The sequence below is a fragment of the Corvus cornix genome, chromosome 1 (genome assembly GCF_000738735.6).
Source record: "Corvus cornix cornix isolate S_Up_H32 chromosome 1, ASM73873v5, whole genome shotgun sequence".
Taxonomy (NCBI): Eukaryota; Metazoa; Chordata; class Aves; order Passeriformes; family Corvidae; genus Corvus; species Corvus cornix.
The window spans coordinates 108,226,323-108,248,110 of NC_046332.1; the positions used below are offsets into that span (position 1 = coordinate 108,226,323).

General features: G+C 34.2%; 1 protein-coding gene across 8 annotated transcripts in view; it reads right to left on the reverse strand.

The window, feature by feature from the left end:
* DMD (dystrophin) overlaps positions 1-21,788 on the reverse strand; it is a 1,178,400-nt gene that overhangs the window by 701,129 nt on the left and 455,483 nt on the right. For all 8 annotated transcript variants that reach the window (XM_010394528.4, XM_019282745.3, XM_039551931.1 and 5 more), the window contains 5 exons: positions 18,001-18,151; positions 12,965-13,084; positions 6,925-7,026; positions 6,690-6,797; positions 1,005-1,184 (listed from right to left, as the gene is read on the reverse strand). In XM_010394528.4, coding sequence (XP_010392830.2) covers positions 1,005-1,184; positions 6,690-6,797; positions 6,925-7,026; positions 12,965-13,084; positions 18,001-18,151 — 661 coding nt within the window. The remainder of the gene's footprint in view (positions 1-1,004; positions 1,185-6,689; positions 6,798-6,924; positions 7,027-12,964; positions 13,085-18,000; positions 18,152-21,788) is intronic.

Below are 21,788 nucleotides of genomic sequence, written 5' to 3' on the forward strand. Positions count from 1 at the left end.
TTACAGCAGCTTTTCTTTAATTACCCAAACAAAATTTGGATGAAGTGTTTGTATAGAGCAACAAAAAAGGGCAGCATGCTCAAGGGAATTGAATCAAACTGACCAGAACTGTGAGAGACCTGTATGGACAGGACAGAAGTACCTGCTGTAACAGTCTGCTCTGTGCTGCCTAATTAAAAAGCTTTAATATCCATTTCCATTTTATCAGTCATACAACGAGAGCACAAAAATAACCCAATATTAGTGAGATAATGGAATGGAAAAAAGGGAGCCCATTTGGGTTTAAATACAGTAAGAAAGAGGTGCTAGCAAGATGTCTAGGCAAAATAATTGTATATGGGTTTAGGTACTACACCAGAGAGCTGATTATTTTTACCTGGCTTAAAACCTCAATTTCTTTTCTAAATGTATTATAGTTAAGAGAAAGTGTTCAAAAATAATAGCAGGTTATATTTTTTCATTGTCACTTTGGTTACAGGTATAGATTGATTTCTTTACTTTTCCAAGAAATTTCTTTTTTTTGTACCCTCTCTTTTTAATCTGTAAATCAGCATATGATATGCAGAAGTAAAATAGCAATCAATTATAAACTTTCACTGTTGAAAAAAAATAATTTCACTTAAACTAGCAGACAGTTCTGGCACTAATTTAAGACTATGTGCTATTTCAAAGAGACAGCTATAAAAAAGCGTGTTATTATAGGTTAAAAATAAATTAACTGGAAAGGTATTTTCATTATGGTTTGTATCATCCCTAAAAACATAGTTAACAACCCAAGAAAGTAATCAACACTATAAAGAGAGATTAAAAACTAAAGAGAGAAATAAAATTCTGGAAAGTTATATTACATTTGTATTATGCTGTCCTAAAAATAAAATATGTCTTAAGCAATCATGCAGGGGAAAAAACTAAAACAAGATGACAAACAGCACCAAAACTACTTCAAGCATTTGACTGTCAAAGGATCTGATTGTCACAAACTGATAAAACCGGTTTTTACAAACCTGCTTAGAATTGCTCTCCACCTTCTGCACAAGGCTTTCCCAGCGCTCGGCAAAATTTTCAAGACGACTTTCCAGCTTTTGAGCCACTGCTTTATTTTTCACAGCTACGAGGAGATCTTGGCTGAGCAACTTCAGCTTACTCATCATTTGCCTTTTCATTTCTAGATCTCCTTTTAGAATCTGTTAAACAAAGTAACAGAAGGAAGAACACACATTCTTACATAAAAAACCCCAAACCAAAACAGTCACAAAAAAGGAATCCAACAAACTTAGAAGAAAAATCATGAGGAGAGCATCATAAAGAGCTGAAAATGGGTAAGGGCTCCTATAATTCCATGATGTTGTTACCATAAAAACTACTGGCAGAGCTTACATAGTGGAATGCACACACTGCACTTTGCAAAGCAACATAATATGGCAGGTGGGGCAACTCCAAACCTCACAGCAGGCTTCAGGTGGTGACATGAATCAAAAAGCTAACAGTTGTCTTACAGGAATAGCCTTAAAACTGCACCAATGCTAACACCTATATCATGTAATTACATGTCAAACAGCTTTTCTTTAAAGTTTCAATGTACTTTGCTATATATTGCATATTGAAAAAAGTTTCCTAGAAAAATAGTATTTGATCCAAACCAGGATTAAAACATACAAATGAAAAAACCCAACCCCCGCCCCCCCCCAAAAAAAAAAAAAAAAAAAAGAACCCAAACAAAACAAAAAAAGCCCAGACAAACAGAAAAACAAAAAAAACACTGCCAAGGGACCTTGAAACTCCTGAGAAGCAGGAGTTCACAAACAGGCTGTTCAAAACAGGCTGTTCACAAATCCAAGGATCATTCATAGTTTCAGTTCTTACCTGGGTTTACTTTTTAAAGCCTTAACTGCTTTACTCCACTGATTTCCATTCCTTGAACATTCATTCTCTACACCCTAACCCTGCTGACCATGGCCAAATTTTGAACTTTCCCATGCAGTTGTGGATTGCATTCTAATTCCCAACACATGACAGGGATAATCAAACAAGTGGTTAGACAACAGAATTTAGTCTACATATACTTTTCTACAGCTATATAATCCAAAATTGTAATTAAAAATACAACTCAGCAAAAGAAAGATTTGTCTTCGTAATCAGTACTCTTTCTAATCAGATTTGGTTTGAAACATTGTAATTACTAATGGTAGGTACAGTTAATATCAAAATTTAAATTGATACATCCTTGAGAAGTAGAAGCTAACTTTATACTGAAGAATCTGTTTTCAGAGTAGTAGGAGATTCTAACAGATGGAGGAAAGTAGATGTAAACAGGTTTAGCATGTTAAATTTCAAGCACTGCTATATTTGACCTTTTTTTACGCCTACAGTGTCAGAAAAAGCTCATGTGGAAGCCACCATACACACTGACTGGAATAATAAAAAACGGTATCCTGTGAAACATTACTTAGCTCTGAAGAGCAGTGCTTGATTTCCAACCACCCCAGCTCACAACACCAAAGAGTTCAGCATCAATCCAAGATACTTGGAGCACAAGTGGGATGTGAAACACAAAGGGAAGGATGCTAAAAATTTCTCTCAAAGATACCGCTCACTACAACTTAATATGCTTTTGTGATAGCTACAGTCAATCTGGAAAACTATACTGGGAGATTCTGTTTTCATATTTCTTCATTAAAAACCTGTCAGTGTGCCACAATAACCAAAAATATGCTTTGGGCTTTTTTCCAGTACAAGAATAGACCTAAAATAATAATAGCAACTGCAAAATATGTAATTTGCCAATTCAGAAGACAAGACATTGAAGTTTGCTTTATGAAATTAATTATCAAATATATCAGTCATAACTTCTGTTGAGTACATACTGTAAGCCCTGATATTTGAATGTTATAAAGTGATTTCCTTATTTTTGGTAATGTGGTTCTATTTTTGGGGTGTTTAAATTTTTAATTCTTGCTTTTTTCTTTTCATTAAAGATCAAAAACTTTGCTTACTGCAATAGTCTAACCAGCAACACCCACTGTAAAGTAAGTTTTCAGCTGCGAAGAAATTTATTCCAGTCAAAAATCGTGTAATATCTAACTTATTTTCTATAGGTTAAAAAAAGAAAAAAGCATTAGGTGAAACAAAAAAAGATTTAACTCTATATTAATGGAACATACACTATAAATATGTAGAGGTAGATCTTGTATACCTTTGCAATAGCTCTCAGTATTTTTTCTAAAAGAAAAAAAATGAATATGACATGCATATGCCATACATAGCACCAAAATTTCACCTCAATTCTACATTCTCAGTGCATCACATCTTCCAGCTCAGTCTATGCTCTGTTTCACCCTGCATCTTGTGTAAGAATTAAAGAGACAATTATAGTGTCTGTGAATAAATAGTAAGTGGAAAATTAAAAAAAACAAACAAACAAACAAAAAAAAAACAAACAAAAAAAACCAAAACAAAACAAAACAAAAAAAAACAAAACCAAAAAAACCTCAGTTATTTTAAGGAACTATTTTAAGAACTGGAGCAACTACCTGCTAAATAGTTTCTCTGACCTTTAAACTAGGAAGATCCCAGAAGAGAGTTAATGACAAGATAAATTTTCACATAAAAATACTGAATAAATCCTTTGAAATAAACTGCATTCTGTGGAGGACTCCACACCAGAACAGGCAGATGTGCTCTGACAGAAATTGTGACCCTGTGGAGCGCCCACACTGGAGCAAGCTCCCACCTGTAGATATTAACATGATATAAAAGTCAACTTTCCCTACTGTGAACAGTATCTAAACAGACTTATTTCACTTTGATCACTTTAGAATGCTTAGGGCCGTGTAGGAGGGTTGTAGAATTTCAAATCAACAGTCGCAATTCTAAATGGTTTAATAAATTACCTTCAGAAATTTCCTTCGGGCTTAGGAGTTTGGCAAAAGAACACAACCTTAATCTGGCCACATTCTACATGTAAGAGATGCAGAAAACATAGGCTGGAAGCTCTTATGCCATATTAGAATATCAAACTTAAAATTCTTAAGGTCTAACAGGAGCAGCTAATGCTGTAATTTCTTGCTGGAAATGACTGAATAAGTGAGGGACCAAGCTATCATATTGTTAAGAATATAAACACTTTTATACTAAGGGAAAATAAATATTTTCCTTCCGTCACAGACTCACTTTCACAATTCAGGTCTAATTGTAAGAGTAACAGCTTCTCCTCTGCCACATTCAAACACGTGTCTAAGTCCAAAATAAAATACACCAAAAGACAGGCACGACATGCATGTCAGGGTCAGGACAGCTTGATCCCATTTTTCCCTATTTCTAAAAGCCAGTCCAAGAGCAGGAGGATATATTCCCTGCAAAAAAATTTCATGTGGCTGATGTATTAATACAAATTCCTGAAGATTCAGACAAGATAAAAATAATAAATTGTCATACACTAAACTTCTGTCAATTTGGCATTGTGTGAATGTCAAAACACATACTCCCTGGAATTTGGTAACAACTGCTACTCAGTCTAAAACCTGATAGAGGAATTCCAAAAGTAAAAGATATTTTTCTGATGTAAATCAAAGACACTAAAGAGGCAGTGTTCTTCTACTATACAAACAATATTTACACACCTAAACTATTGCATTATGAATCATGTTTCTGAAAAGACCAAAGTTACTCATGTGTAAAAAAGATTAAGTTGCAATTAATAAACTCCACCTGTTCTGTTAAGGATGACATGATTCTTGCTGATGTTCAGGAATATGGAAAAATCACTTTATTTACTATTTTATGTTGTTCACTCAGTTTCCTGAAAGACCACAATTATTTCAGGACAAAAATGGGTAACAATTTAAACTGGCAGCATAATTTTAACATAATTTTAACTTCATAAGAGTTCATTAATGAAACTTATGAAAATATTACGAAAGTGTTTCCTTCTTAACATCATATTTTTAAGCAATTCTGAAAAGTATCCAAACTGGCCCTATGCTTAAGACTTGCAAACCATTAATAGTCTGCTACTTCACAGTTTGTGACAAACATTTCAACCTTCTGTACCTATGTCCTCTAGCAACCTTCTGAAATCCAAAAGTACAAATTATTTGAATAAATTTGAATTTCTTGTAATACATTTTTCTTCATGAAGGAACTCTAAAGCATGCTGAGTTGTCTCCAATCCATTACGTGTTAAAAGCCTGGCTTGAAGTCAACTTCAAGATTGCTCACGTGTTAGATTGTTAGAATTTCCAAGAAGTATATACACTGAGGCAAATACACGTTTTCCTTCCTTTACAAAGAAATTGACTTAATCCTAAGTAATCTTTAATCAAAATCCAAGTCTGTACTTCTAAATGCATATTTTTACTAAACCCTAAGGAGCTGCAGAAGGAAAAAGAAAGGAGAGGAGAAAAAAAAATATATGGCAGTTTAATAATTACAATGTGTCAAGATTATGCTAAAAATCAATCTTTTGGTTTGTACATTAATGACTGAGTCATTTTATGAATCAAAGGAACATCTACCAATAATTCTGGACCAGCTAAAATGGAATTAAACCATCAGTCTGTAAGTACATTTTTTTTTCAGCTTTATACATTTGTATATGTGAGGATAAAATAGAGCAAATTTTAGAAACATCACAGCTACTTAAACCTCAGAAACATCATGGTATTTTTATTAACCCAGAGCCTGAATGTTTCTACTTTTTAATGCAGAATGATGAGAAGGACATAAATCCTAAATTAATTTTTAAAAATCTAAGGTTGAGCCTTAGATATACATAACCAAGATATGTATATCCAGTAACAATTAATGACTAATGTATAATTATTAATTGTATGCCATTATATTTATTACTTAATAATATCTAATTAATAATAGAGAACTGTTCCTGCCTGAAAAGATTACCAGTTTTGTTCCTAATAGAGCAATAATTTACCTATTTTCACCAAAGCATGGACATGACTGCTTCCTTTCCTCTAAATGCAGAGACAGTCATGATTGCATACAGAAATAGCACATACCATATCATGTTCTTTACAAAGGTCCTACTGCTGCAAAGCCATTGGTAAGTCTAGGCTGCAACAAGGTTCTCACCTCTACAGGCACAGCCAGACCTAAATTCCCTCCATAAAGACCATGCACGGTGGAGCATTTGCTGAAGAGTGAGGTGGAGGATGTGGTGAAAAGGGTGCATCTTGTGCATGTAACTACATTTCTGATGCTGAGGTATAGCTGTAAAGTAATACTAATTTCAACATTTCATAAATTCTGAGCCTTTAGCTTTTTGAAGTTCAAGGAACGTACGACAGGGTTTGCTGTATGGTAAGTACTTACTATGCATTTGCCTTTGCACAGATGTCTATCAACTGAGTCTCACACACAGTACACACACCAACAGCATCAACAAAGAAACTATCACTACAAAAGTATACGTATTTTTAAGACACCCCATTGCTATTTTATTTCATGAGCTTTTGACCGAAGATGCAACCAAGAAAAACTCCTGTATCAACCGGTTCCTTTATCAGCAAGGCTATGAAACAACTTATTCTATCCACAGGAGGCAATGCCCAGTCCCAAAGTATGAAACAGAAGTTCTGTTAAACCATACAGTGTGAGAGTGGGGTAAAGCCATGTGCATTCAGACTCAGATTAAGGAAGCTGAACATAAAATAGAAGAATGAAAATATACATACAGCTAATTTGCTTAGATTGGTCAGCATTTCATTTTGATCTCCAAAGCCAGTTGTATGAATTTTGCTCACAGCATCCTCTTTCTCAGTAAGCCATGCATCAAAAAGGCACTGAAATAAAATTGGAGAGAAAAAGCTTCCGTCAGGCCTTTCCTATATATACTATATATATTATTATTATATTTCCTATAATATTTTGAAGAACATTCCAGTTTATAACTGCTAAAAAGCTACTCACCTGCTCTTCTGCAAAATGCTGCCATTTACGAAGAATATCTTGCAGGAGGACCCATCGCTCTTCTGTCCATCTACAGATGGCTGCCCACCGTTTTCCAAAGTGCTGGAGAGAGAAACACAAAAGAGAATTTTGCATTTGTTTGCTCTTTTCTTCCTAAACAAGAAAATCTGTTTTCCCTATGGCATTACAATTTTTTAATGGAAATATTTTCCTAATTCACTTTTTTTTTGAGCATGTGCCCTTAAAATATGTTGCATGTCACACTGAATTGGATTTTAGCATCATTTGAAATAAAACCAAAATGGAGAGAAAAGGGAAAGCAATAGATCTAAAGACAGAATATTTTAAAACTAATCTACAGACAATTTTCTAGCAAGTCTCTAGTACTACACTTTCAAAAACCCATTCTGTTTCAAAACTTTATGATGCCCAAAACAGAACTACTTGAAACATAAAAATGATGTCCCTAAGGTGTGGTCAAAGAAAAAAGCATTTGGCTTTTAAGCTGCATCAGTACAGTACAGTTGGTCAAAGTTCTTACCTCTTTTAAAATATTGCAGTGGAAAAAACCCCACCCATATAAACTTCCACACCAGCACAAATCCCACTGAGGTTTCCCAGGTATTTGTAGCATATGCTACAACATATGTATTTATATTACATAAAACAGCACCTTTTTCTCTTCTCCCTTATTTTAGCTGATGCTACAACACTTTTATTGCAATGATTTATAGTGACTTGATTACCCCTGGGCATCAGATGCAAGTTATTCAGCTGCTCCAAAATAAAAAATCTCTTATAAACATCTGAAAGATACTTAAACTACTGCATTCTTAATTTTTCATCCACTTCAGAAACACATCCTGACAAAAAGATAGTAGTTTCTTCCTTTTTCATATTTAGTTATTTACTTCAGGACTCTTATGGGTCCCTTATAATTTGTGATATTATATAATGCTGTATCTTTTGCATTTACATATTCCTCATAGAGATTATAATTTAATTTTAGCAAAAATGTAGCATCCAAATAGTGGATTCTTAAAACCAAGGGATAACAATTAGAACCATATTTTCTATCAGAAATAAAAAAATTAAGTTTCACCTCCTAGGAAATGAAAGATAAAACTTCAGAATGCCATCTGAATTTGTTGCTTTAACAGTTTTATTTCACAGTAAAAAGTCAGCAGATACAATTTTCCATTTAGTGGACACTAAAACCATAAAAATATTCAATTGAACATTTTTTACCTTGCTAATTACTAATTCAATAATCATATCTTTCCTCATAGCTACTTTATAAAAATCCCCATACCTGAGTAAGTTTTAAATATCTCACATTCAAGCAGCTGACTTTTCTTAATGACTCCCATGAAAAAAAACAATTTTCTCTCAACAACTGTAATAACATCTCCATCAATTATCACTGTGGTATACCATAAAAAGTATTTTTTTTTTCAGTCCTCTAGAAAACACCAAAACCTCAAGAGAACAAGATCAAATATCTGGCTCTGCATTAACTCTGAGAACTATATTGATTTGCACAGCAAAAATGTTAATACAAAATACTGTTTTCAGCATATGACTTCAAAGAGCCACAAAACCTACTCTTTTTTTTTTCTCAATAATTTGACAAGATCTTTTATTTTAATAAAGTAAGCAAAATGACCAAGTAACTGCACTGAAAGAAGTGCTGATTCTATGACCTATCTTAAATCTAGTTATATCTCATGAGAGGCCATAACAACCATGAGACCAAGATACAGTGTTGGGTTGAATAGATTTAAAATATGAAGTTCCAAGTTTGAAATATCATGTCAGGACTGTTATTTATAAAGCAGTTATTACACTAAATTGCAGGGTGCTCAACTTTAACTCTCTATTCACATCCAACAGTTGCCTGTGTGATGCCCAGAAACTCAGACTTCAGCAAGTGCTCCTAACACCTGGGAAAACAAATTTTCAGAGAAATTGACTGAATCCACACTAACAAGTAAAATGCCATCCTGTAAAAAAATGCTTTTTCTTACAGCCCTAACTTGAATTTTTGGAGAAATCTGCATGCAAAAGAAGATTTTTTTTTGTACTCAGATCCATATAGACTTGTATTCTATATACATCATCATATAATATCTCAAATATACTGAAAGAATGTTCCTTATGACTATCAGAAGCAGAAGATGAAATATTTCTAGTCTGCTAAAAGGTCAAAGTAAGGAAGCCTGAGAACAGGAGAAACTGAGTAAAACAAACATAACTCTTGGAAACACTGGAGTGAAATAATGTACTTCAAGCCTGCATTTAATGCTTTTCTAATCAGGTATAGCTATCCACTTTTTTAAAATAATGAGGAAAAAGTGGAAAAATGCTTTTCCCTATATCCAAAATTAACTCTTTAGAACAGAATATTTAGCCCATCCATAGAGTTTCTACTATATAACAATAAGTTTTGTGTGCAGTTTTGAAATGCTCAACACTTCATGCACCAACACATCGAGTTGGAGAAACAAACATGACAAACTGGAAGCACTGGTCAGGCCCCACAGCTATGATATCTTTGGTATTAATGAGACTTGGTGGAATGAGCCCCACGTTTGAGGACCTGGGATGGAGAACTCCAGGCTGCTCAGGATGTAAACACCGATGAGTTATCCTACAGGCAGTTAGGAGAAATTTCTAGATCAGTAGCCCTTGTCCTTATGGGAGATTTCAACTTCCCAGGCATCAACCAGGAATATCATACTGTTGTGATGAGCAGGTCTTGGAAATCCCTGAAGTTCATAGGACATAAGTTCCTGCCATAAGTGGTTAGTGAGTCAACTGAAATAGCTTATTCATTCTTTAAAATTCCTCACTTATTTTGACGTATTTTTACAGGAACTACCCATATATCATCTTCAATCAAAGGACAGTACCCTGAATAATATGAATATATAATCCTGGAAATTACACTCTCAGCTGCTTTCCCCCAGCAGAGGAATAAGCCATCAAGTAGCATTTGATACACTTAAAACATATTTCTTTCTAGCCCAGACCCTGACCCCTGAGACCTGGGGAAGCCTCTAATTTGAGCTAGCCCACAGGAGTCCTTAAGAGACCTGTTGTCTGCTGGGTACAATTAGGGGAAAAAATCTCCCTGCATTCATGGCTTCTGTATGTTATCCAGCCATCTCGGAGATGAAGATAATGTCCCACATTTTTCCTGTAGAATCGAGTCAGAGTACAACAACAGATTTGCTAGTAAAGTGGTTTGATTTTGCAGCACTAAATATAGATTTGAGCCTTATTCAGCAGCTGCCTTGGTAAATCCTTGGACGTATTTTAATTGGGGTCTCAGAGGTCTAAGTCTAAATAGTTGGTTCTCAGTAGTAGCATAAACAGAGCCTCTCAACATGTCACATACTGATATGTGAAGTAAGCAAAGTAATGTAAAAGAAGTTTTAATATTCACACTCACCCAGTCTAGCTGTAGTCTCTCAAAGTACCTTAGGGGGACAGCTGTTTCTAAGAAAAACCCTGCAATTTTCTTTGCTGTTATTATTCCAAGCACAGTTAAATTTTCAATGGATAATTTGTTTCAGGGGACACTTTTGACTTCTTTGTCATTAATTGCCTCTTAAATAGATATGTTTATGCATAGGCAATAAAACTTAAGAACTTCTATACAGTTCATTTAAAATTAGCATAGATTCTTGTCAACATTCCTGAGACCTAAAATCTCAACAAGTTCATTTTAGGCTTTAAAAAATTGTCTTACACAGATATTAAAAAAAAAAAAAAATGCAATACATACACAGATATTTATATATATGAAAATATTTCAAGAATCACCACCTCAAAAAGAAAAGCATAACAGAATTTCACCAGCTTGGAAAATGCATCTTTGACTATTACACGGAAATAACTGCTCATTTTCTTCCTAATCTGATCCTGACCAGCATCTCAGTGAGCCAGTCTTATTAAGCTCTTTTGTCTGACAGTTCATGCTCTTGTTTTGTTCTACTTTTAGAAGTCTGACTGACAGATACATAATCAAGCTTGGGAACTTTTCTCCTTTGTACTTTTTGTCAAATGCTCTAATGGTTGTGCCTGCCAACACATTTTATCTCCTGTGTTTATATTCAGAATGCAATATGAAAAAAAACTTCCAAACAGTTTCTGTACACAGAAAAAGAGGTGTAACATTTCACTAGGAGAGCAGGTGGACTGTGGTAACTCAGTTCTCCTGGGCTTTAAAGCATGAAAGTTTCCAAACCTCCCTAACACTCTAAACTCTACAGCTTTATATCTGTATTTGGGTTTTATTAACATCTGTAATATTGCTCCATATTCTTTGACTTCCAGAGCACGGGGATTATTAACTTTTCTTTCAGATTCTTCTGTAAGAGATTGTGAATAAAAGATGTAACAGGAGAGCAAATTGACTGTTCCACACCACTGCATGCACTGCTCAAAGGCGGCCTGTGCTGTAGGGTGAGGGGACCCAGGATCTGTCTTGCCAGCATCTTTCAAGGAACATACTTTTTCCAAGACAGTAGCAATTGGGAACACTTTTTCCAAATAACAGGTGCTTTCTCTGCTAGTAGAGATACAAATGGTGTATTTCCACAGTGTTTCATCTACATTCATTATTCATTATGTTTCTTTAAGGTATTGCAGTAATGTCTGAGTTCTATTTCAGGTTTTATTCCAATATGGGTCAGCTGCAGATGTTGCACAGGATACTAATGGTACCTTTCCAACCATTGTAATAATAAGGGATGAAGCTGTATCACCTGATGTTCCCTTAATTCTTCTTTCTGAAGACGTGAAATTAGATTAAATGTCTAATAATCCAACAACCTTTCATTTGTTTTTCACACTATTAAAAATTCTCACTTCTACATCTTCTAATTCATGAAGTGCTGTGAATATCAAATGCTGTTAATTATTCTTTCTCTTCTTCCATTCAAGATATTTTACAAGTTTAGCTTAGCTTCTGGAGCCATGTTCTTGCTAGCAATCTGCTTTATTCCACTGAACAGTTCCAAGGAGCTGGCTGGCAAGAAATTCTGGAAGGTTAAGACTATTTTGAGCAGGTACACCACAGTTCTGACATTTAAGATGAAGTCAAAAGGAATTAATAATTATGGATCAGTAGAGTCTGTATTGTTATCTTGGCTGGGTTGTGCTCCTTGAGTGACTAAGTAGTTGCAGTAGAGAAAAATGAGACTTATATTTGAAGTGGCAGTGCTCAGAATCTTAGCCAAACCTACACTAAATTCCAAACCAATTACTGATTTACTGGTACTGGTACCCAAATTAGCTGCATTCAAGACAGCACACAGGTATCTGCCTGTGCTACACTGAATGTATTGATAGCTTCTCTAGAAAAACCTTGGGTTTTAATGACTTAAAACCCACAAACTCTTATTTTCTTGGGTAATGGAGCAAAATGAAAGAAAAACACTTTCTCCTTTCTGAAACAGAAAAATAGAAGGAATCTTGGTTGTAATATTGCAATTCCTTTTGAGCTGTGTCCCTGGACATCTGACCACCAACACAAGAGAACCCTCCTTCAATGTATCTCAACATTAATTATCCACTTTCATTTGTGCAATTTCATTCAGAAGTTAGAGCATTGGAATATAAATAGTACAGCAGTAGCAACTTCTTAAAGATGCAAGTGAAATAGTGAGATTTTATTATGAGCAAGTTAATATTTAACAAACATTTAGAATATCTTGGCTGCTAGCTCTATCACAATTGTATCTCCAATATGTCACTCTTTTAAAGATACTCAAGTAATTGTATTTAGAAAATACAATTGAGTGATTATTCCTTTCATTTCCTAAGAAACATGGCCATGAAAACATAATGGGAAATAAATCATTAATTTCCCCCCAAAAGTGCTTTAGAAAAATATAGCATAATCTTAATATTTCTTGATAACAATTGTTTGTCTACCAATTATGATCCTGTACACATTCACTATCTGGTTTTGCTTATTTTAAAAATTTCCTGTTTCAAATTTTTGGGACCAGCACTGCCATTTAGTCATTACCTGAAGCTGCTCTTCCAGTGCAGCAGTAGCTCTATCTCCACTGTTTTCATCCACCACCACTACCATATGGGTTAGGGAATTCACCTTGACTTGTTCTTGCTCCAGATCTTCTTGAAATGCCTATAATTAAAGCATACATGTTAGAGAACATGTTCCAAAGCAAAAAAAACCCCCAAACAACAAAAAACCAAAACAACCAAAAAAGTGTACCATTGACTGATTAACTCACGTAACTACCAACTATGAGAATTTCAGAGCTTAAAGTTACTCACTCACAAGTCCTAACTCTTATCACAATATTCCAGACTGAAAATATAGCGTGAGAGATGATATAGTGAGTTTATGTAGCTGATCTATGGATATTCACATAATATGCATACATGCCTGAAGATTTTAAATTGCCACTGAATTCAATTTTGTACTTCATATTAATATATGAAAATATTTAATTTTTTCAAAATTGTAAGAACATTAAAAATTACATGGTTTTCATTAAACAACCACATACTAACCTCAGCTTGGCAGCCCTAGAATATTATTTACATAGGAGAAAACTTCTCAGGAGGTGACCCACCTTTAGGAGACTCATGTAGCACCCTAGTCTCACTCACTGCAGAAACCAGGAAACTAAGCAAGAAGCAAAGGCATTTCATGATTTCTGCATGTCTGAGGAAAAACTTTCTTGCCGTTCTTTTTTTTTCTTCTCAGTTACCATAAAAATGGAACCCCTCCTTCACTATAGTTTGATAAAATCCAAACCAGCCCAGAGCTGGCACCAGGGAACTGAGCAGCCACATCTATTTTCTCCTTCCTTTGTTGAGGACAAACAACAAAAATGGAAGGCACTAAATTGGTGTTGGTACTGAAAATTAAAACCACAGAGAAGACCTAATACCACTCCCCTGAAAAAAAAACCCCAAGGTATCCAGGATTCCATCTTGCCTGATGCACTTTTTAGGTGTCTCTAACTTGTTTCAAACAACAAAAGAATGGGGGCAACCAAAGTCCTGGATTATGTCCTCAATACTTCAGCCGAGTGTGTTCTAAGGATTAATACATATACTGGGATAGTTACAGTCAGAAAAATAACATGGCCTTGTCACAAAAGAAACCTTGACTGTATTATCAACTATGTTAAATTTCACCATGCCATGGTTTTCTGCTGCTTTTTCATGCAGAGTAATTCACTCAGGTATGAAGAAGTCCTTGCTGAAGATGTTATGCATTCTAAATCTCTTTTTCCTAAGACACATTATTTTTATGTGACAATTTAAAAACCAAAACATAATGTGGTTATAAGCAATAGCAAAGGAATTCCCAGACTACTTTGTTTTCAGAGCATAAATATCTTACCACACATTTCAGAATTAATTTTTTTCATGGTCATATTGAGACAATATAAGAATCTTTTTCTGACTTTCATGCTTGTGAGTACCATTTGCTTCAGAGAACTAGACTATAAAACAATTCTCAAGGACTGTGAAGTACACAAATTGCTAGAACCATCCCTGGAATTTAGACTTCTCAACATTTTGTGACCCAGCACTTGATAGGGAAGAGGAGGCAGAGCACACATGGCTCAGAGTGTATAATACAGCTCACTTCCCCCACGTTTAACCCCCTCTTTAAGCCACACAAAACAAATTCATTTCTCTGTAAGTCTACAGCCATGGACAAGGTGACTTTTATTTCCTTATTAGCTGGAATCTGACAGATGGCATCCCAGAACAAAACCAGAGTTAGCAATGCTCTGCAAGTGCAGGAGTATATGGCACTTTGGAAGTGGGAGTCTCACACACATTGTGAAAGACTTGAGAAGTCATGGAACAGATGAACCAGAATGTTGAGTCATTAGCTAATCCTCAGGAAGATTCAATTTACTCTGAGGTAAAAGACTGTTCTTTATAACCCAAATGTCTATTTTTACCATGAAATTCATTGGTGAAAATTGTTTGTTTACAGGATCTTGTTGGAACAGGAATTTATGATGGACAGTTTCAAGGCAAGAGCACACTCTGTTCAAATCATTTAAATGGAAATTTCTAACAAGCTGTCATGAGCTTATTAAAGACATAGCAAATTTTCAGGTACTTAAAATGTGAGATGGATAGAGATGTTGATGAATAAAGATAGCAACAACAGAAACTCATAAAACTCCACAATTCCTTTAATTCCTATCTATCAGACAACAACTTAAACCACTCCAACATAATCTAGTTCAAAATGAATAAAAATGCCTACCAAAGTCATCCAAGTATCCAAAGACAAATCCATCCTGATATTTGGACACTGAAGAAGTGTCTCATCTTAGCTTTTGAATTAATTTGAAGCACTAAAATCCTAGCACTAAAAAGGCTTAGATGTTTTTAGAAAGTTAATGAAACTATAGCAATCTACTAACTATATATGGTATAATAATCATTTGGAATAATAAAACCAGTGCAATTAAAAGCAAAATTTTTTCATTAATTATAACATTTCCAATATGATATTCTGCTTGGACAGCCCAATAGTCCCTAGATTTTTACTGAAAAGTAGCTTTCTCCCTTTACAAAATTTTAAGAAAAGCGTAATTGTAATATGAGACAAAATACTTAAAGCACTACTTTAAAAAATAATACTTCTTTACTGAAATGTTTAACTATTATTCCAAAATATATTGACTGTGCCAGATTTCTTACCAGAACTCTGTACCTTTCTAATGATATAAAACTTTCTAGAGTTCACCATTACTTTAGTCCACTCAGAAAATTTTCAGTACTATCAAGATATTAACCTCATATATTTCTGAACTAAGCAGGATGCTGGAAAGAATGTTGTGTTCTTTCTCTGGTCTGAGTGTTGGGTGCCATTTCCAATACACATTAGTGATTTTTTTTTTTTTTTTTTTTAAATATAACCCAGCAGGGAAACTGAAATGTCAGTCACAAGAACGCAAGACCAATACTTTTGCAACGTCATTTTAAAATGCATAGAATAATGAAATTAGATGTATGGAAATAATAAGTCAAAGGGGGATACATAACATGAATTAAATAGAGTGAAAAGTACCTGCTAATGAACAGGTAAAGAGGAGAAGGCAAAATTATGAAGGTAAAGAGGAGACAGAGACAGGATGACAACTACCCAAACCTATCATTTTTGCTGAAATCTGTTTCATTTGAAATGATGCTTGCCTTTTAGATCTTCTAACTTTTGGTTCCACATATGAATTTACCAAACATTGTTTCCTGATACAACCAGAGTCATGTGAGACTAAATGAAAATATGAAGCATGTAAGATTTTTTTCTGTGCTTGTTTAACAACGAAGCAATAACTGTCCTACTAAAATTCCATTGTTTTAGCCCTTGATGTAGGAGGAAGCTTTGCTATATATAATACACAATAAAATTATATGAAATTTTCTCTCAATAATTGAAAGAGTGGAAAACCCTGTACTTTGACTTCTGAATAAGGTAAATGATAAATGAATGCAAATGTAATTAAAATTAAACCCAAAACCTTTTATTTCCATCATTTCTAGCTAAATTGTGTCTTGCACAGGAAACAGATTTGAAAGTACACATAAATAAATAATATTCACTAACTTAGCACACCAAGAATGAAGAACTATTACGTGGAAGAGAAGTTTCTGCATGTCTTCGCTCAGAATCTTCAAATACAAGGTAAATACCCATTTTTCTCAGTATAAGAAAGAAGCAGTGTAATGAGATTGCATAAATAAAAGAGTTACATTTTATGTTAGTATTCAAGCATAAAATGCATAGAAATAGGGGTAAAGTTATTTGAGTCTCAGTACTGATGTATTCAAAATCTTTCCTCTTTCTTTCTCTAATTACCATTTCATAATTACCTGCCGTCGATTTTAAAAAGAAAATTTAATGTCAGAAAATATCACTAGCTAGTAAACCCACATACTGAAATACATTGTCTCCTCACAGGGCAAGCAGAGACAGCACAAACAGCAGCAGGAGCTGCAGAATTTGTATTCTTCTTCAGTAGCACTCCTTAATCAGAATGCAAAGAAATCATCTTGAACACACAAGTGGATCATGAAGTCTTTTGCAGTTTTTGACCTCTTTTTAAAAGAACTGTAAAAGCTGATTTCAGTTTGAATTGTTTTTCAGGATGATCTGCCCTCTAAAACCTGGGTTAGCACTGACACAAACCATGAAGCATCAGGTGCTAAAATCTCTCAAGATAGCATGGAACAGAACTGCTTTGAGCCACCAATGCAGAAACATTAACAGGTCATCACATTAAATCTCTAAAACATCACAAATCATCTCTGTTTTCTATACTTTTCTGTTTCCTTATCTTCATCAACATGTGCTATAGACACATATTTAAATTTATTTTTAAATCTAAATTAATATGAAGCAAAGCAATCTAATCCAGTAAATTGAATGAATCTATTACACAAGCAATCCTCTCTCACTTTTTAGTTCTTAATTCTTCCAATTAAAAAATTACCCTCATGTAATGTGGAAGAAAATTGGCTAAATTCCATCTTACATTCTATTCATTAGTTTGTTATTTTTTTATTTAAATACATTACCAAAAAGTATTTTCTACAGTTAGAAAGTAGTGCATTTTAGAGTGTGTAATATATATTCAGTGCAAATATATATTCAGAATCTCTAGAGTCCTAACAAAATTATCTGGTCTTTGTATTTTGCTGCATCATTGCTGCTACAACATGTAAGGGAAAAAAGAAGATGCAAGAAGAAGTAACACAGGCATTAAAAAAAGCTGATGCATATTTATTGTAATGTAATGAAAAGATGTTACAGTTGCCTTGCATATTTTAGTATATTGCTTACATATAAAAAGAAAGCAATTCTTTTTTTATATCAGAATAAAACTCAAAGTTGTGATAAAATAAGTCTACAAAAGCTTGTTAAGTGTACAGAACAATAAATATTAAACCAAGACTTCATATTACTTTGCTATGCTCTAATGGCAGGTGTAGAGCTTTTAAAATGTCAAACACCCAATTTGTTTTTTATGCCTTTGGAAGCATACCACAGCATACCTTATGTTCTTCTATTTGACGCTTTAGGTCCTCTAGATCTGGACCTAAGGGCTCCAAATCAGTTTTCTTTGTCCTTTCCTCAGTTTTTGTCAGCCAATCAGCTAGCTGGGCCAGCTGCTGATTCTGCAGATCCATCAGGATTTTATGTAAACTGTAAAACAAAGAAAAAATAATTAGAAGTTGTAAGTGAAGAAAACAACAGGCAGAAACATCTGCCCCATATACTAACCCATTTTCACAAGGTTACATTTGAAGGCAGAATAGAAGAAATATGTATTTTTCAAAGGGGAACAGGCTCCCCAGGGCATTGGTTACAGCACCAAGGACAGAGCTCAAGGAGTGTTTGGACAATGCCCTCAGGCACAGGATGTGACTGTTGGGGTGTCCTGTGCAGGGCCAGTTGGACTTGATGATCCCGATGGGTCCCTTCCAACCCAGTAAATTCTATGATTCTATGGAGAAGGTAACTGAAAATTTTTTGAAGTAGTTTTGATTTAGACAAACTGTTTTGAAGCTTTTTCCTTAGCAACTGACTACACCATGTAATATTCTGTCTGTTAAAGCTTTGTCCTCCAGCTGCATTTCTATTAGAGCTGGAGTTAAAAATTTCTACTATCCGGTTTTTTTAAAGCTTCTGTTAACCACTACAAGTATTTTGAAAACTGCTCATACAGCTGACCTTACCAGGCTTTCTCTAATTTAGGATATTAAACAGAAGAAATTATTAAATTTTCAGTTATTCAACAGAGAATACTCTGAAAAATTAAGCAGGAAATACTTCAGTTTTTTCCAAATCAAATTATATAGATAGATCCAAAATAATCTGGCCAGAAATCCATTACAGATTTCTACTTACCCTTGCTTCTTTAGAAATTCTCTAGACTTTCCTAAACAAAATCTTCATCTTATCAACAGCATTCTTAATGTGTTAACTATTTCTGAGCAATGAAGTTAAAACAACACCTTTGTATTATCCATCTTTCACATAGCATGCAATTTTTTATTTAGATTTGACAGACCAAAGTCACTGTTCCTCAGTCATACTGAGCTTGTTGAAACCGTTGTATGCTCTAGTGTGTTACTTAGTTCTCAAGCAAAACTCTTGCAGCAAAAAGTCAGCAAACTACTTTCAGAACTCGAGTTGAACTTTCAGACTTGAGAAAATTACAGTGTAAGAAAGATGGCAGAGTTGTACTTTAATTCACGTGTTTCTCAGTTGGCTACTTGAAAACGTAAGCCCAAATTAGAAAGCTATTGTGATTTTCAGCTCTATGACCAACAGCACCTAGAATTACTCAACTTCACACTGACATTTCTCCCCACAAGGTTATTTTAAACCTTATTTTAAATACATTTTCTCCCATGGAACTGTGGAAGTGCAGACTGGCAGATGTGCAGCGTGAGTACAATGCTCCAGAAAAGTGCATTGGTCTTGTCCATGACCCGTTAGGCAACTTAAGAAATGTTTGCACAAACCCAAACGTGAAGTTTCTGTCACAATTTCACAATGCTCAAGTAAAGCAAGTACTTATGAGCTTGCCCAAACAATTGTGGATTTTCCCATAACAGTTTGAAAAAACCCAGAAATACATAAATTTGAAAATCCATGTCTAAATATGTCCAAAGTAAGCACCATTCTGTATTTTCCCAGATATACCTAAAAATTTTCAATCTAATCATCACAGAAGATTACATTGTACATGAAGGTAATTTTTGGTACTCACTTAAATTCCTCTGAATGACCAGGATTTAATAAATGGGATCATCATGTAGCTGTAATATGTGAAATCCTGTATCTCACTCGTAACTTGTTCATATTTTAAGATATATGTCTGAAACTTCAGCACTTGTATTGTTGGCTGTAATTTATTTCCTTACATTTTTAGGGAAAAAAAATTGCTTCCAGTTTTGAATCTTCTCAAAATTATTCAAATGTTTAGTCTCTGATTAAATATTTATTGAATTACTCTTTGCTATTTATAATTGTTAAAAAAAGTACTGTATACATAGCATTAACTCATATTGTGCAAAGGAATCACTAAGTTTCCAGTGATACTTTGTATTTATCCTGGCTAACTCACACTTCATTCTTAGACAAGGGACAGGCCGAGAGGAACCTTAAAACATTCAACCACGACAAATACAAAGTCCTGCCTTGGGAAGGAAGGAAGGACCCTTGAATGATGCAGGCTGGGGAATGATTGCCTTGGGGTACTTCACCACTAAAGAAAACTGAACCTCCACCACTCTGATATTGTCTTCTCTCCCTGAAATGGCCTTTGCTTTAAAAAGAATGGGTCATCACATAAAAGACCTTCTCAAAATAAGCTTTATGATGTTTATGCAAATAATAAATTTTGCATTCCTAAACTTTTTTTAAATAAGGATCTTTTTTCTTTTAATCAAAGAGATTACAAGCACAGACTTCAAATATCCCAAAAGTAACAAGAATGTACAAGATACTTTCAAGCAGAAGTACAAATGGAATTATTCAAAAACTCCTATGACTTGGGTATTTCAATAATAAAATATTAGCTGTTAAAACAACAAAAAAAAGTTGTTTTTTTTTTTTCCCCTTAATGTTGTCAACAAAAATAATAATTTATCCCAGGATTATCACTTGCATCTGGATAGAAGAAAAAAAAGTTGTCTGAGGACTTCTGAAACAGAAATAATCAAGTTTTACTAGTGATCACAGGAAGAGAAGCCAAACCAGAGTCTCTTGAAGCAGGAATGGTAAAGGTGAGAAAATGTGAAAGGCAATCTGTGAAACCAAGTGCAAGGAGTGGTCAAACAAATCCTCAGGAGTACATGGGCATGGAGCAGATCTTCAAATGTAGAGCAGTGGATACAGAAAAGGGGAGAGGCTGCAGACAGACACCAAGGCGAATCAACTTTATGGAAATAAAATCTTGCAAACAAATTTAAAATTTTTAAAAGCTTGATTTTAAATAAGGTTTTAGTCACAAGTGTTTCTTGAATGGTACCTCAGTGGTCCTGAATGGCACTGAGATGGTATCAGGTGATACACTTGGAGCTCTGTGAAAGGTTTTTGTTTTTCCTAAGAAGAGAAAGTCACAGATCTTCCTGATGTAGTATGATTTCAGGTTTGTTTTTTTGTTTTTTTGGGTTTTTTTTAACTGGAAATCATATATTAAAGATTGATTAAAACCACCAGAAAATTCATACAGTGTTGTTTCCATCCTAATCTCTCTATTAATTACAGACAGAGCACAGAAAGATGATACCCTGTTTTAATAAAGCCCATGGTTCAAAAGGGATTAGGGATCTCAGATCTTAGTCCTTCACTTTCAAGTGTGGATTTTATTGTCTTACTTGATGTTCTAAACTAAGCTATTATAAAGTACAATGCTTCATCCTGGAGATATCCTCTTAGCAATAAATTAAATAAACTGTACAGGAAAACTGTTAAAGTAAACTGAATTTAAGAAAATGAAAATTACTTAATATACATAATATTGATATTATTCTGAAGTAAGGAGTACAAATTTCAAAATTAAATAATCATAGAAAACAATCACAGTTTATTCCTAAGCAAAAGAATGCTTCTTCTTTCTTACCATTCTCCAGGTACTTCCTGGCTTTCAAAACACTTTTACAGACATTTTACAGACATGTGATATGAGGGTTTAGTACTTATTTATATACCTCAGGAGATTACCAAAATCTTTGTTTATAGTATGTCTCTCATAAGTTTCAACTTAAAAAAAAAAACTTTTTCATTGAATTGAATGTGTTTTAAAAGTTATAGAATTCTCTGTAAAGTG